Source organism: Etheostoma spectabile, chromosome 3 (assembly GCF_008692095.1).
Source record: "Etheostoma spectabile isolate EspeVRDwgs_2016 chromosome 3, UIUC_Espe_1.0, whole genome shotgun sequence".
NCBI classification, from domain to species: Eukaryota; Metazoa; Chordata; class Actinopteri; order Perciformes; family Percidae; genus Etheostoma; species Etheostoma spectabile.
Window position 1 is genome coordinate 33345723 of NC_045735.1, and position 15997 is coordinate 33361719.

General features: G+C 40.3%; 1 protein-coding gene across 3 annotated transcripts in view; it reads left to right on the forward strand.

Moving 5' to 3' along the window:
* The window catches only part of nlrx1 (NLR family member X1), a 42779-nt gene extending 27026 nt beyond the window's left edge, over nt 1-15753 (forward strand). For all 3 annotated transcript variants that reach the window (XM_032506692.1, XM_032506707.1, XM_032506700.1), the window contains exons 7-12: nt 1-19; nt 4701-4796; nt 6636-6722; nt 9564-9815; nt 12405-12609; nt 15481-15753. The exon at nt 1-19 is cut by the window's left edge and continues 165 nt beyond it. In XM_032506692.1, the coding sequence (XP_032362583.1) occupies nt 1-19; nt 4701-4796; nt 6636-6722; nt 9564-9815; nt 12405-12609; nt 15481-15618 (797 nt within the window). In that variant the 3' untranslated portion in view covers nt 15619-15753. The remainder of the gene's footprint in view (nt 20-4700; nt 4797-6635; nt 6723-9563; nt 9816-12404; nt 12610-15480) is intronic.
* Nucleotides 15754-15997: the final 244 nt, after the last annotated feature.

Here is a 15997-nt window from a genome sequence, read left to right on the forward strand (position 1 = left end):
TCTCATGCACCCCTGCAAGGTAAAGTATGGTTTATGCTTTTACTGGCAGCTGTTCAGTATGTAGAGTTTAGTATTTGTTTCGTTTTTTATTTTTTTATTTTTTTTTATTTTTCATTCACTTCAATGAGAATCCAAAAAAACTGGAACTCTGAACTAGACCTGGGTGACGGTACAAACTAAAAATCATATCTCTGTATTTTTTAGCTGATATCACACACACACACAAGTGGGCTAAATGTTCAGTTGTATGTTAAAGCCACATATCAGATGTCCCAGGCACTATTATGAAACAAACTGTTCAGAATAATCTGTAAAGGCATGGTTGACTTCACTTCACTTCATTTAGAAATATACAGCTGAAAAAAACATATAAATGAAATATTATCTATAATAAATAGTAGGGCTGCACGATTATGGCTGAAATTCTAATCACAATTATTTTGATCAATATTGACATCACAATTAATTATCAATATTATTTGTTGATTTTAACCAAAACAAATTTTATTGTCAGATGACTATTTATAACTGCTTTCACATCTATATTGCTATTACTCTACAAACTGAAGTTAGTTGCATTCAATAACTTCTTCTGTGTTTTTTGCCGTGGCCGCCGCAATAGCAGAGTTACCAGCGGAAACACTGGCACAAATACAGGTTTGCCTCTCATGCTTAACAATATACAGCTGTGTTAATAATAATAATTAAAACTGTAGACAAATGTCAGAAGTGTGGAACAATGTTATACCCCTACTGGTTTCCACACAAACCAATTGTTTCCCAAATATACTGCCGCAAAACTGTTTAAGTAAGCACCATATCACAGCTACTCATCATTCAAGTTTGGATCAAGCTGGTTTCAATCTTGTGGCAAAACTACATAGATAACACCCAACTCCGCTGCTCAACGCATTGAGCTACAGAAGCTGTACAGGACAACGCTTCCAGTCACGTATCTATCAACTACGTCAACAACCAGGTAATCAATAACCAGGTAACCATTTCATTTTGGTTGGACTAAAACAACTGGTTACCTGGGCTTAGTTGAGGAACTACCCGATGATAGTTTTCATGTTTCCTTCCTCGCATCTACGATCATATTGACTACTACTACTTTAGCACAGCCACCCATACGCTACGTATTGTGACTAATGCATATTTCTTAATAGTAACGATAACTCGTAGTCAAATATTGTCACAATTCACAATTGCTACCACCTAGCTAAGTCAGTGAAAAGTGGTAATACACAACGAAGTTTGAATGCATCATCTTAATGATTTACAGTCATTGTCTCTCCTTATGTGAGGCCTAGCCGATATGGTATGGGATAAGGTAGCCTAATATACTTCTAACATTGCAAAACAAAGACTTGTAATACAGTGTTAACCTACTTGAGTTTGGCTCCAAATTAAACAAGCATTTGAATGTGTCTTTAATCAAATCATTCCATCCAAACTGATGTGAAGTTCTGAAATCAAACTCCGACACTGCAAAGTAGCTATTTTGTTATTCTTTAATGAGTTTATTCATCTAGGGATGTGATTTCTCTCTGGGTTTATCAAAGTACGCCCCTTGTGGACAAAATATAACATATTGCAACATGAGAAACATCATATTCATAGCCTTGAACATTACAAGCCACTCTCAAAAACGCATTTATAACGAGTCAGTACAAATGCAAGCCTATATATATGCCTTAATCGCCTCATAGTGATTGTTAAAATCAAAGCAGCATTTTTTGTTGTTGATCTGAAACAAAAATAGGCAATTTCCTTGTGTCTATTGTAAGATATTGTAGGCCCTCCACAACACAGTATGCAAAATAAATAGCCTACCTTTTAAACAGTGATGACAGACCAAACTTTTAAAATTTACTTCATTGCTTACACGGAAATAGCTTAACCAACGTGTTTTCTTTGGCGTGAGTTATCGGTATACTTTTTAAAAATATGTTTGTCACAATGTGTAGCGTATAGGTGGTTGTGCGGAAGTAGTAGTAGACAATATGATTGTAGATGCGAGGAAAGAAACGTGAAAATTATAATCGGAAACTTCTAGAAAAATGTAACTTGTACCATTTTTCTTCTTGTAAAAATTTGAAATGGGTCAATTTGACCCGAGTACCATACAAGGGTTAAACAAACATTTTTCGCTGCAGTAGATTTGGGAAACAATTTGAAAATCGCCTGGAATATTTTTGTGATTGTGTGATGAATCTGGTGACAGAGGCAGGCCACAACGGCAGCTGTTATGTGAACACAACATAGGGAAACCAGTGGGTGTGGAAACCAGTAGGGTTATAACAACGGCAGCCGCTGTGTCTCTCCATGTTGCAGGGAGCCGCGAGTGAGCAACTGTTATCTGTTGTGGAATTTTCCTCACGTTCCTCTATCCTCTATGACTGTCTACATCTAGAAACCAAGCTGTAAGGTACAGGGAACTCTTACTGGCACATGATCATACAATGGTTTACGGAGCGGTAGGTGGACCGGAGCGTTCTATGAAATATGGAATGAAAGGAATGACGTATTTTAAATATCGCTCGATCACGCAAATTTGATGGTGGGAAGCCAAAATCGTGACTGTGATTAAAATGTTTAATTGTGCAGCCCTTATAAATAGCCTATTTAAAAACAAAAATAGTCCTATGCTCCTACATTGATCTCAACAACAATAATAGACTGAGATAGAGAGAGAAAAATGGACTGACGTATATGATATAAAAACATTGATTGTTACTGTACCATTCTCTGGTTTATCACTGAAGTGTCTTAACTACCCTCACCTGAAGGATTATTAGGAACACCTGTTCAATTTCTCATTAATGCAATTATCTAATCAACCAATCACATGGCAGTTGCTTCATTGCATTTAGGGGTGTGGTCCTGGTCTAGACAATCTCCTGAACTCCAAACTGAATGTCAGAATGGGAAAGAAAGGTGATTTAAGTAATTTTGAGCGTGGCAGCGTTGTTGGTGCCAGACGGGCCGGTCTGAGTATTTCACAATCTGCTCAGTTACTGGGATTTTCACGCACACCCATTTCTAGGGTTTACAAAGAATGGTGTGAAAAGGGAAAAACAGCCAGTATGCGGCAGTCCTGTGGGCAAAAATGCCTTGTTGATGCTAGAGGTCAGAGGAGAATGGGCCGACTGATTTAAGCTGATAGAAGAGCAACTTTGACTGAAATATCCACTCGTTACAACCGAGGTATGCAGCAAAGCATTTGTGAAGCCACAACACGCACAACCTTGAGGCGGGTGGGCCACAACAGCAGAAGACCCCACCGGGTACCACTCATCTCCACTACAAATAGGAAAAAGAGGCTACAATTTGCACGAGCTCACCAAAATTGGACAGATGAAGACGATTTCTGTTGATGAATTCAGATGGTCAGAGTCAGAATTTGGCGTAAACAAAAAGAGAACATGGATCCATCATGCCTTGATACCACTCTGCAGGCTGGTGGTGGTGTAATGGTGTGGGGGATGTTTTCTCGGCACACTTTAGGCCCCTTAGTGCCAATTGGGAATCGTTTAAATGCCACGGCCTAGCTGAGCATTGTTTCTGACCATGTCCATCCCTTAATGGCCACCATGTACTCATCCTCTGATGGCTACTTCCAGCAGAATAATGCACCATGTCACAAAGCTCGAATCATTTCAAATTGGTTTCTTGAACATGACAATGAGTTCACTGTACTAAAATGGCCCCCACAGTCACCCGATCTCAACCCAATAGAGCATCTTTGGGATGTGGTGGAGCTTCGTGCCCTGGATGTGCATCCCACAAATCTCCATCAACTGCAAGATGCTATCCTATCAATATGGGCCAACATTTCTAAAGAATGCTTTCAGCACCTTGTTGCCACGTAGAATTAAGGCAGTTCTGAGGGCAAAAGGGGGTCAATGATTAAATAAACATGATAGACTATTGACTTGAGTTTCTGCGCAGGAAAGTCACTGGGTGACACACTCATTGGCCATATGAGAAATACAGAGAGAGTTCTGTGGAGCTGATAGTGTTAATTAGCTTTGTAGCAAGTCATTTGGCAATGGCTTGAATGTAACACTTTATTAATATAAAAAAGTTCACCCTAAAGCTTTAATTCTCTACCACATTTCAAGTCAAGTGAACTTTATTTGTCAATTCTGCAATATGGGCCAGACATACAGAGCAATTGAAAATACGTTTCTTTTTGACTCGTGGAATAATGACACGTACAACAAGCATAATATAAAAGATAAGAACTATATATACAAATGCTGGAAAATCTCATTTCCTTACAATGTTTGAAACATCAGAGCCTGATGCAGTGACGTCTCCTAGCAGCTAAGAGCAGGCATTTTGAATGACTAAATATTATTGACGCTCAGTGGAGTTACTAAACCCAAGCCTATTCTAAACTTGTTTAGCCTTTCTGAGCCTCAAGCAGATGTTATAGTAACTACAGAAATAGAAATCAGCTCTGGTCTCTGTTTTCTGTGCTGTGTGGGTAGGTAAAACAAGTTTTGGCACGCTTGCAGAATGTCCGGGTATGGAGGTCTTTAAAATATTACCCTGAAGCAGCCATGTACAGCCATTAACATTAGAACAGTTTTAAATTGTTCTGCAGACATTGTAGCAATATTAGAGTTGGTTAGTGTATTTCTATAAGAAATGCAAATAATTAATAATAGATTTTTTTTTTTCTCCTCTAGTTATCACCTTGAAGAGCTGGACCTGTCCTCCTGTCTCCTGACTCATGAACTGCTTCAGTTGCTGGGGCCAACCTTCAGACACACACATAACCTCAAGTGAGACTAAGGGCCCTATTTTAACAATCTAAGCGCACGGCGTGAAGCGCATGACGCCGGTGTGTCTAGAGTGTGTCCAAATCCACTTTTGCTAGTTTGACGGCGGAAAAAGGGTCCATGGTTCTAAAGGGTTGTACTTAGTGTCATAATTAATTCATAGATGTGTTTTGGGCGTAACCAGAGTGACAAAGAAAGACTATGGCTCTGGGCATAACATTAACATAACAATAAACCAATCAGAGTGTCATCTCCCATTCCCTTTAAAAGCCAGACGCTTTTGTACCTTTGCGTATTGCTATTGCGATGGAGGATTTGCACATCATATTTTTATTTTTATCGTGTGTGTGTGTGTGTGTGTGTGTGTGTGTGTGTGTGTGTGTGTGTGTGTGTGTGTGTGTGTGTGTGTGTGTGTGTGTGTGTGTGTGTGTGTGTGTGTGTGTGTGTGTGTGTGTGTGTGTGTGTGTGTGTGTGTGTGTGTGTGTGTGTAACAAGCATAGTTTGCGTGCTGGGCACTAGCCTAGGCGCATTTTACTGATTTGCTGTTAAAATAACAATAAAATACTGCGCTATTGACTTTAGACCATGTTTTTTGTTGGTCAATGGCGTGATCACTTCCTGCTCCTGCAAGATAGCAAGACGCCAAGAATTCAGCTGAACACACCTCCCTTTAAGACCAGCATGCCCATGGCCACAAAGATGGACGCAGATATATTCGCTATTTAAACAACGTGGGCTTAGGACGGGAAATTAACAAATGCGTCGGTGTTAAAATAGCAAAGATCCTTGTGTCGGTGTTAAAATAGAAACAACCCTTGTGTCGGTCCTTGCGCCTCACTGAGCCGGGTGCAAGATAAGGCCCTGAATCATTAAAACTTCTGTTTTGGTTTGCAATCGATAACAAAGGAAGATCTGTGGAGGAAATCCGTGTTTTGTGCATGATGCTGAAATGTTCATGTTCTACTACTAAGAAGTTAGCTGTGATTGTTGAACCATTGCTAAGTGAATACACAGATTAGAATCCAGATGTAAACCTGTCATGGTGCAAGCTGCAAACTGCTGGCATTCACACTAGATTGGGTCCTGCTGCTGAGTGAATAGTCAGCCCAGTCTCATGGCAGTTCGTGAAATGTTGACGTTATTTAATCTATTGATTTGTGTACAGGGACATGATTTTCTCGAGGGGTTTTTGTGGTGGTGAGCACAAATTTTAAACAAATGTATTTGAATGGGAAGCATCTTTCGTGATAACAGCACAATTACGGTAGCAAGCAGTATAGACGAATAAATGGATCAAAATAAAAGTGACTATTTCATGAACTGCAGTAAAACCGGATTGGAATAGCTGTGACAGGTACTTTAATTCAGATTTTAACTGGTGAACAGCTGGACCGCAATCAGTCTCTCTCTTGCTCAATACGGATACCACTGAATATCTAAATTAGTGGGCGCGAAAGTAATATAGTAAGATAACGGGTAACGTAATTAATTTTGATACTACATAATAAGTAAATTACTTTTTTAAGGTGTAATAAGTAAAGACTAACATATTTCACTTCCTGAGTAACTTGCCCAACATTGGTCATAATACTTTAAAATGTACAGCACATGTCGCTAACGCTGTACAGCTGAAAGTTTTCCGGTGGAAGTCATTTGGAAGAAACTTGGTTCTGCATTACAATTTTTGTGTGTGTGTTTAAAAACAAGCATGACTGACTGATACAGCCCTTATTACAGCTGTTTGTAAATGCATTTTTGTTGACTTTGGATGACTCACATGCTCGTCCTTGTGTATGCTGTGTGTGGTCAATTGTTGTGTCTGCCTGTCTCTGTTATCCTCAGTCTGCAGTTTAACAGCCTGGGTCCTGAGTCCTGCATCCTCCTGAGAGATCTGCTAATAGACCCCAAGAGCTCTATTAAATCTCTACAGTAAGACTACACTTGTATTCATAGCTTTATGTTTGTTTAGCCTGTGTCCAAAACAAAATCATGTATTTGAACTGTACTGCTGTCTTTTATTTTGGAATATTCAAATTTCAATTAATTATACACCGTATGTCCCCAGACGCTCTGCTCTCTGATATTGACTGCAACACATGACATTTACACATTGTGGTTTGAGGTTGATAAAGGACACTAATGGCAATGGCTGAGTCACTCATTATGATTGGGAAATCAACTCGCCAGCCTCGGCTAGCTAGCCAGCTTGCCAGACGTTTTCAAATGTAAACACAGAGGGAAAGGTGTAGATGAGCTGCAACCTATGGCAACGATCCAGACTAAGTAGACTGACAAGACCATCCCTGCATCCATCTTTACATCAGAGGGGCACTAAGGCAAGCATGGAGGAATTGAACACAGACTGTGACTTCTCTGCTGGGCATCCTGCTAGCCAGTGTGGATGCATCGAAGGTGAGCTGGGTGACCTGCGTTAGTTTCCAGCAGGATGTCTGGAGCTGTGGTCTCCTCTTGCTGTGACTTGTCTGGATACTGACAGGCAGAGAGGACAGATATATATATACTGTACAGTAACAGTAATCATCCTCAGCTGATGGTCAGATGTGATGGTTGGTCTTTGTGGTACTTGTCCCGCCCCTCCTTCACTGTGAATGGACAGTTGGGTAAAAAGTGACATTGTTGAGCACAGCTTTTTACCCAAAGTTAAATATTCTTCAACTCGCCGAACTTGCAGCACTCAGCTTAGAATGGACACTTAGCACCTGGTCACACTGCTGCTTTTTATAGAATCACATACTGTAAAGTAATACTGTATGTGGATGTCCCATTGCACAGCATTAAAAATATGTAGTGGCCTCAGGAAAAAGGCGTTGATGGACTATACCAGATAGAGTGCCCTCAGTCACTGTGGATAAATAAGCTAAAATAGAGACAGTGTGCAGATATGTTTCCCCACTAACCAATCAATTGGTTGAAGACTCTGTAGAATTGCAGTCCTAAAAAAACTCCCACACGCTGTCTAATTTGCAGAGAAACATGAGACACTAAGAAGCTTTTTTTTAGTAGAAAGTGTCTGCTGGTCTGCACCAATCACATTCTCCAAATGAAATAAGGCATAAATACATAACATCCATTGACTATACAGTACATGGAACAGAAACACTTTTTATAGTAACAATAATAAACTGTCCCATAGAAATTCTGTATGAAATGGATTTGGAATTCTGTATAATGAGTGCTAAACGCCAACAGCCTGAATGCATTCATAGATAGACATGTTCTTATAGGAAAATTCTGGTGCAAAATTAACCTAGGGGTTAATAACAGATGGGTACCAAGTCAACCGTTTTCTGGGATATGTTTTCAACAAATGTGACTAGTTTTAGCACAAACCCCTTTTTAGCATGTCATGCTCTGACAACTAGCATAAAAACTAAAAATTAAATTGCTATTTTATACCACTAACAAGGCTCAAAATAGCACCACACTTCTCCGGTAGCATAATGAGGGTCCCTACATGTAAACCAAAGTATTGAGAACTTTGTAAGTGTACAGACAGTATTTAAAAAAATATATTTTATTAAGACAGTACCGTCAGGTATACAGATGGGCGCCGTCTTGGGAAAACAGTCATGACCAGTTGAAGGACAAACGCTGTGTAACCAGTAACATAGCTCAAGGACGGCGATTGTTGTTCGACTGATCATGACTAGTTCTCAATGCTTTGGTTTACATATAGGGACCAACAACAATAGTAAAATGTATCTCTCAAGAATGAAATTACTTCATGTCTCCCTATACAAGGAGTCAACAGGCTTGCAGTCAGAAAATCCCATAATTAGCAAGTTACATTTACAGTGAAAAGTCAACCCTCTACAATATTCTATGTACGAAGTACAAAAAAGATCAGGGCATCAACAGGGTCTCAAAAGTTTCATGCATCAGTGCATACATATATAAAGGGGCTCGATCAACCGTACAAAATGGGTAATGGTACTGATAATATGCTTATCGTCATAAGTATCCAGGACAGGGACCCCTCAAGTAAACTTTAGTACCAAAGGTATAAAGAAAAAAGAATGTACAGAATAAGGGTCCCCAAAAATCTGAAGAATTCTTTCATTAATATATAAAGACCGGATTGGTAACTATTTCCAATATACACTTTTTTTATATATATATATTTTTTGAAATGGTCTTTGAACCCCAAAAGGCAATAATTAACTTCTGGGATCTGAAAAAGATCTGTCATATGTACCTGCTGTGATCCTGTAAAAACACCCACCAATCAATACCTTGCGTTCCACTTGGAAAGAACCAATGAAATGGCTCCTTGCCCTGCTGCACATACTCTACCCTTCCTGTGTGCAAGCCTGAGCTCAAGTCTGCTAAAGAATGGGAGGAAAAACTAGCAAATTTGCCATTGCCGTGCTCAATGACAACTGGCCATACTGCTGAAAAAAAAGAAGAGATGGAAGCTGTACTCTGTAGCAGCTGTGCTCGTGCACTTCTGTGAATGGGTCGGGGGAGGGGTTTGACGGAGCCCTGAGGAGATGCTACTTTCATATCCGGCTAGCTTTTTAACATTACCAACCCTACCTATAAATAGTGGTAGTGGAGAAACATTTGTGCTGTACCAGCACAACTTAAATGGTCATGGTTGCTCTTTGCTCAACTCACTGCAAGTACCCCCCCTACTTTGTAAAAACACTAAGTTTATCCATAATACAGTGACCATTAGTCTTGCTTTTTCTGACCATTTGCTAGATGTCAATTGTCTCAAATGTCTCACTGATCCAATTTGTTCTTCAGACTGTGTGACAACCCTATGCTGGAGTCTGGAGCCTGCACCCTACTGGAGGCTTTGCCAGAGAACCGGTCCCTGACACACCTGTCCCTGATGCACACTGGGCTTGGGGACCAGGGGGCCTTGAAGCTGGCTGAGAAGCTGCAGCAGCACACAAGGCTCCAGGAGCTTAACGTGGCCTACAACAACATTGGAGACATCTCTGCTCTGACTCTAGTGGACGCCTGCAGGGAACACCCCAGCATTCACACTGTGCAGTAAGCAGCTCTACATCCACAGCTGTATATACTCACATCATATATGCTGTACATACTTTCACAATATATGCATATTTACACAGGCGGACACAAAAATGCAACGGTCTATCCCCTCAAAGCTTTTAATGTGATGTGTAGAAACTTTCTGCCTCATCATATTTGCTGAAACAGTAAGCACAGCTGTCCAAGACAAGCCAAAGTCTGCAGGCTTCATAACACAGACACGGATCATCAATGTACTTTGGCCCTAAATCGTAAAAATGCTTTATAAGGGGGCTATCACACCTGGACGTCTGAACCAAGGTTCATGTTTTTGCATTTGATCCGGATAGTTTTGGTTTCACACTGCAGTTATGCAAGCTAACTAAATAACTATACGTGACAAAAGTACGTCATCACATATGTGAGCCACTTCTCCTCACAGTTGATTAGTTTGTTGACGGTCATCCCCATCCTTGTATCCTCTCTGTGTCTGAGTTTTTCCAGCGGACCGCAGCTCTCCCCATGCTCTTTTTGAGTTGTTGCGTTTTTGAGAAGCAAGACACAGGAACTTAACCTCTCTCTCTCTCTCTCTCTCTCTCTCTCTCTCTCTCTCTCTCTCTCTCTCTCTCTCTCTCTCTCTCTCTCTCTCTCTCTCTCTCTCTCTCTTTCTCTTTCTTTCTTTCTTTCTTTCTTTCTGAAATTTTCAATTTCATGTTGCTTTATTGGCATGACAAAAAAGATCCATCTGTGTTGCCAAAACATAAGAACAAACATACATATAAACAACAATAATGAGTAAATCCATCTATAATAATAATAATACAAGTAAACAGGATACTTATGATATAACTGTAGATACTAAACAAATTATGTGCGTGTCCCTTAAAAGGTACTTTGAAACAATAAAAAAAAATAGAAAAATAAAAATTATAAAATATAAAATTCTCTATTTATTTTGCCTTGTATTGTGGCAGGAAAAGACATATTTAGCTGCTAGCCATGCTGTGCTTTAATCTTCCCCTAATAAAAAAGGAAGCGGTTTGTCCTCAGTGTAGGTAGTGAAGCCTGGTAAATGTCTTTCAAAGTTTTGGATATATTTGGTTCTTAAGTCTTCATTTTTGGCAAATATACATAGAAAATCTCTCTCTCTCGCTCTCTCTCTCTCTCTCTCAATTTTCAATTAAATTCAATTAAAATTGCTTTATTGGCATGAATGTCAGAAATACCAATGTTGCCAAAGCATCAAGTATAATAATGTGAGAAAAAATACATACATACAATTCATTAAGTAAACTAAAATATATAATTTAATAATTTAAGTTACAAAAACAGGAAGGTATCAATATACAGTAAAATCTCTAGTGTCAAATGTAAGAAAGAAAACAAAAGCAAACAAAAAATGTGAAAAAACACATGAAGCAAAAGAACTAAATGTAAATGTAAAGTCAGTACCTGTTAGCTCTGTTTCCAAGCTGTTGTGCTGCTCTCTGAGCCTTGGGGAGAGCAACTTCTCTTTTTCAAATTTTGGAGTTTGTCTTATTTTCAAAAACAAAAAAGGACCAAAATCAGTAGCTCATATTAAAGCAGCTGCTGCTCATGGAATCTCTCTTTCTCATGTACAGTAAGCACTGAGCTATTCCTTAAAGGAGCTTCTCCTGTCTTGTACAACGATTATAGCCTGCCAGAGAGTCCTGGAAGTGAAAGCCCAAACCATCCAAAAAATGGTTTCGCACTAGAAACGAACCTGACCATGGTTCAGCTTGATCCGGCTAAGACTTTGGGTCGGAGCAAATTTCATCCGTCTGGTCTGCACCGTGGTCCGGGGGAGGTTTCATACCTGTAATTTTGGTACAGATCAAACCAAAAAGTCTGAAAGTCCGGACCAAACAGTATAAGTGTAAAAGCCCTCTAAAGCTCTTTACACGCCAGGGATGGTTTTTTTTGGGTGATTAATTTGCATATCAATATACTTTTTTGAACACTTGTTTTTGTCATGAATACTTTCACACAGAATGTAAATATTACGCGTGACTAAGCAACGCCTTTTCTTTTTCTTTTTTTTTACCGGAACCAGGTTGATTTTTCTAAGCTTTTGCACTGTGAAGAAAGGCACAAACCAATAATGTTGAGTTTACTTGTTATGAGGATCATAATTCAACAAAAGGAAGCTAAAAAGCAAGAAATAAATCCATTAATGTAAGAATCGCGATTCCTATCCGTCATCCACCATCTTTATTTACAGTCTCCACCCAGTCTGCAGGCACTTCCTGGTGGCTGAGCCACTTCATAGGCCCGTCAGCATTGCACTACTCATTTTTACGATGTCTTGGACTAAAGTAGAGTCTGATCTGTTTCTGATTGTGATGGAAAGTCACCTATAACATTTTTAAAATCACTTCTGACAGTTACCAACAACAAAGCAACACAGGGGCACTGAATATGAATACTAATGAAAGCTCTGGTTTAGCTCTTGCTTGTAAAACACAGATTGACAGACACTGACACTGTCCTTTAATTTACTGTATGCTAGCTGTTACACATGTAATTCATGATGAATGTCACTACAGTCTTAGTAAGTTCATGTGTTGATCTTGTGTCTTTGTGTAGCTTGTATCTGAACCCTCTCAGTGATGTGGGGAAACAGGCCCTGTATGTAAGAGGTGTTCCCAAGAGCCAGAGTGGCATGAGGGTCAAGGTCCTGGCTTCAGTCACTGAGGGCTCAGACATCTCCGAGAACTGGCACCCCATCCTCAATGTGATACGAGAGAATGCCTCATCCTGGGACCGCCAGCGTGTCAAGCAGCAGCTTCAGGTACACACAACTATGCAGTGAAATGAGGGGAAAAAAACTCAGGATGAAAGAGGAAAGTTAAAAACATAGGAACATAAGTAAGGGTTAATACCCGACGAGGTGTCCATTATCAGGAGTTTATGGACAACGGGGACAGCTCAGCTACGAGCCAGAAAGCTAACACTATGCTAGCAATATCCAAAGTCAATAACATTGTGTAAAGTTGGCCATCAGTAACAATAATTTTACAGTATGTTTAACAACAAGACAAGTTGGCTATCAGCCATGTCATTGTCCCCAAAACAAAACAACTTTAACAAACATTTTTTTCCACAACAATACTGAAGTAGCAACCTGGGGCCTGTTGCACAAAACCAGGATAAGGGATTAAGCCGTGATATTCAAGTTATCCTGGATAAATTTAGCTTTGACTTGGTTGACAAAAGCAGGTTGAATTAAACCCAGCCAAGTAACCATGGAGATTTATTCTTTGCAACTAGCCTGCTCCAGAGCAGGTTAACAGCCAGGCTAAGATTAATCCTGGAGTCTCGTGTTAAATCAGCTGCCGTCTGATCCGAAATAAACATGTTTAACAGTTATTCCGTCATTAACATGCATTACTTGTCACTATTGTTGTCACAAGTTTGATTTAAACCCTACTATTGTAGTTGTTTAGATGGTTAGAATTGGTTGCACTCAGATGCGGATTGGCAATCGGGAGAGTCTGGACTTTTCCCAGTGGGCCTGTAGTGTTTCGAGGCCTCGAGGGCCGGTCTGATAATAATTATACGTTGCAAGTTCTTAGCAACACCATCTCGCTGCCTGGTTATATGCTGAAGTTCATGTTTGGTGGTATATTGCGCATAGTTTAACGTAGCAAAATTCTTTTGATAAGTTTTAGTCAGGTCTATTTGAAGATGCCATGTACCTGGTTTTGTGCAGATTGGTTGCGAGGCCTAGGAGGAGCTTGAAAAAGTTGGGTTTGCACATTTCGCAATATTGCAAAAAAACTTTACGTAAATGGGCTTGGCCTAAATCATCAGATTCAGCTCGATTCAAGGAACACGTGAATGTAAAGGTTTTAATGTGCAATGAGTAACGTAGGAGTTATAGTTAAAAACAAGTTTGACGTCATTATAGCACCTAGTGGTCCACATGTGTAGTTGGTAGGTGAGGTCCATGACACATTGTAAAGCTACCCTATAAATTTAAAATTATTCACTTTAGTATAAGTGGTGAATCCTCATAAGGGTCCCATAGGCCACGCCCACTTTGACCAATCAGTACCCCACTGTACGGGTGGCTTCAGAAGTGGCCCTAGATGGTACCCTCCAAATTTCATAAAAATCAGTAAGGCGGTTCATGATAAGTTTTTGTATGGTCTGTCTGGAGATATCAACGTACCAAGTTTCGTACCAAGTTTTGTGCAGAACGGTTACAGTCTTGGAGGAATTCAACAAAGTGGGTTTTTGATAATGGGCGATTTTTCACGCATTAAAGTCTATGCGGAAATGGGCGTGGCCTATATCCGGTATTCAGCTGAATGCCTGATATATGTTCCTTTTACGGCTTTTTTTTTTTTCCCTTACCACAACCATCCTGTTGTCCTGGCCGGCGCTTGCCATTTTATTTCCCCATTGTTGCATGCCTCAGAGACCGTGGATTGTGTCCCTGCGCCCGAGGATTGCTTACTGCGCGTGGCGTAACTGTTGCCGGCGTGTAACGTTTCATTTCCCCGTTGTTGCGTCCTCCAGAGGCCGTGGATCATGTCCCAGTGCGAGTTGTTGTCCCCGTCCCGCGTGTGGCATTTCATTTCCCCGTTGTTTCATCCCCCAGAGCAGCCCAATGTCATGGCTATTTGTGAAATGGTACACGTAATAAACGCGAAAATTGTGACATGTACACAAATTAATGAATCAAAATTACGCAACCATTTCACAAACTGGCATGAGACCAGGTTGAATTTGACAGTATCTTTAACAACAAATCAAACTAGCTGTCAGGCATGTCATTCAATATCAAGACTTTCAGTAACCAATGGCCCTCATTGTTGGCTGCAGCCTGCAGTAGAGATCTGGACAGTGAACAGGATGAGAGATGATTGCGGTGAAACAAAGTAAGCTCAGAGGGGCAGTGTTACTTACTTCCTGCCTCTTGTGTGTTTAGCCATGTAGAGTTGCAAACAACGATTATTTTCATACTCTAAAAATCTTTAGGATTATAATCTGGATGAATGGATTAGTTGTTTGGTCTTTAAAATGTAAGAAAATGGAGAAAAATGTGGATCAGTGTTTCCCAAAGCCCAAGATGACATCACAAGTGTCTTATTTTGTCCACAATTAAAAAATATTTGGTTTACTGTCACAGAGGATAGATGAAACATTTAACAAGCTGCAATCAAGTTTCACTTTTTCTTTTATAAAAAATGACAAACTGATTAATCAATTATCAAAATAGTTGGTGATTAATTTAATAATTAATCCATCCGGAGCCCTCCAGAGCAGATATGCAGAGCTTCTATTTTTTGCCGGACGCCAGAGAGCACGATAGCAATTCAGCACACGGAAGATAGTGCAGGACAGGAAGTTGAGCATAGAAACAAAATAAAACATTTGGTTCATTTTCAAAATAAAATAGACCGTGCTCTTGGTGGATTACATTTCGATCCAGGCCTCCTCCGGCCACATGTGAAAGGGTCCCTGAGCAAGACACTGAACCCTGAGTTGCTCTCCGGGCACTGTAAATGTAGCTGTCTACGGCTCCTAATGCTTAGGATGGGTTGAAATGCACTATTTGAATTTCACTACATTGTACTGTCAGTTGTATGTGACGTATAAGAATAAAGTTTGTGTTGTTTAGTGTGTGTCAGTCACCCAGTCTCCCTATGTGCAGGTTTTCCTCCGGGATCTGGAGTGGGGCCGTCGGCAGCAGCAGAGCTTCTGGAAAAGGCTGCACTTCCGCAGGGTGGAGAAGGGTGTCCGGCAGACTCTACAGATGCTGGAGAAGGACACTCTACCTCCATCCACATGAAACAGCAAATAGCCAGTAAACACCAAGAGGTGAAAGGGCAATATATGTTTTCAGCAGCTTATCAGGTTTAAATCTGAGCGTGTCTACACAGGGAAACCTCTGCAGCTAGTCTAAACTGGAGGTCCAGGAAATACATTTTTAGGGGTCCAAGCCCGAGGATGCGGGAACCGCAGTAGGAGCAAAGCGCTACGCGGTTCACACAGGGCTGTGGAACTCTATTGTTTTTCTAAGGATTCTTCTTGGTCTTCTTCATTTCTTTTCTTCACGTAAAACTCATGCTATAGCCTAAACTGTACATGGTGGCGGTATGCCAATTTCAGGAATGGGCCAAAACTCAGCAAAGACCTCAATCGTAAAAATTTACCCACTTCCACCACAT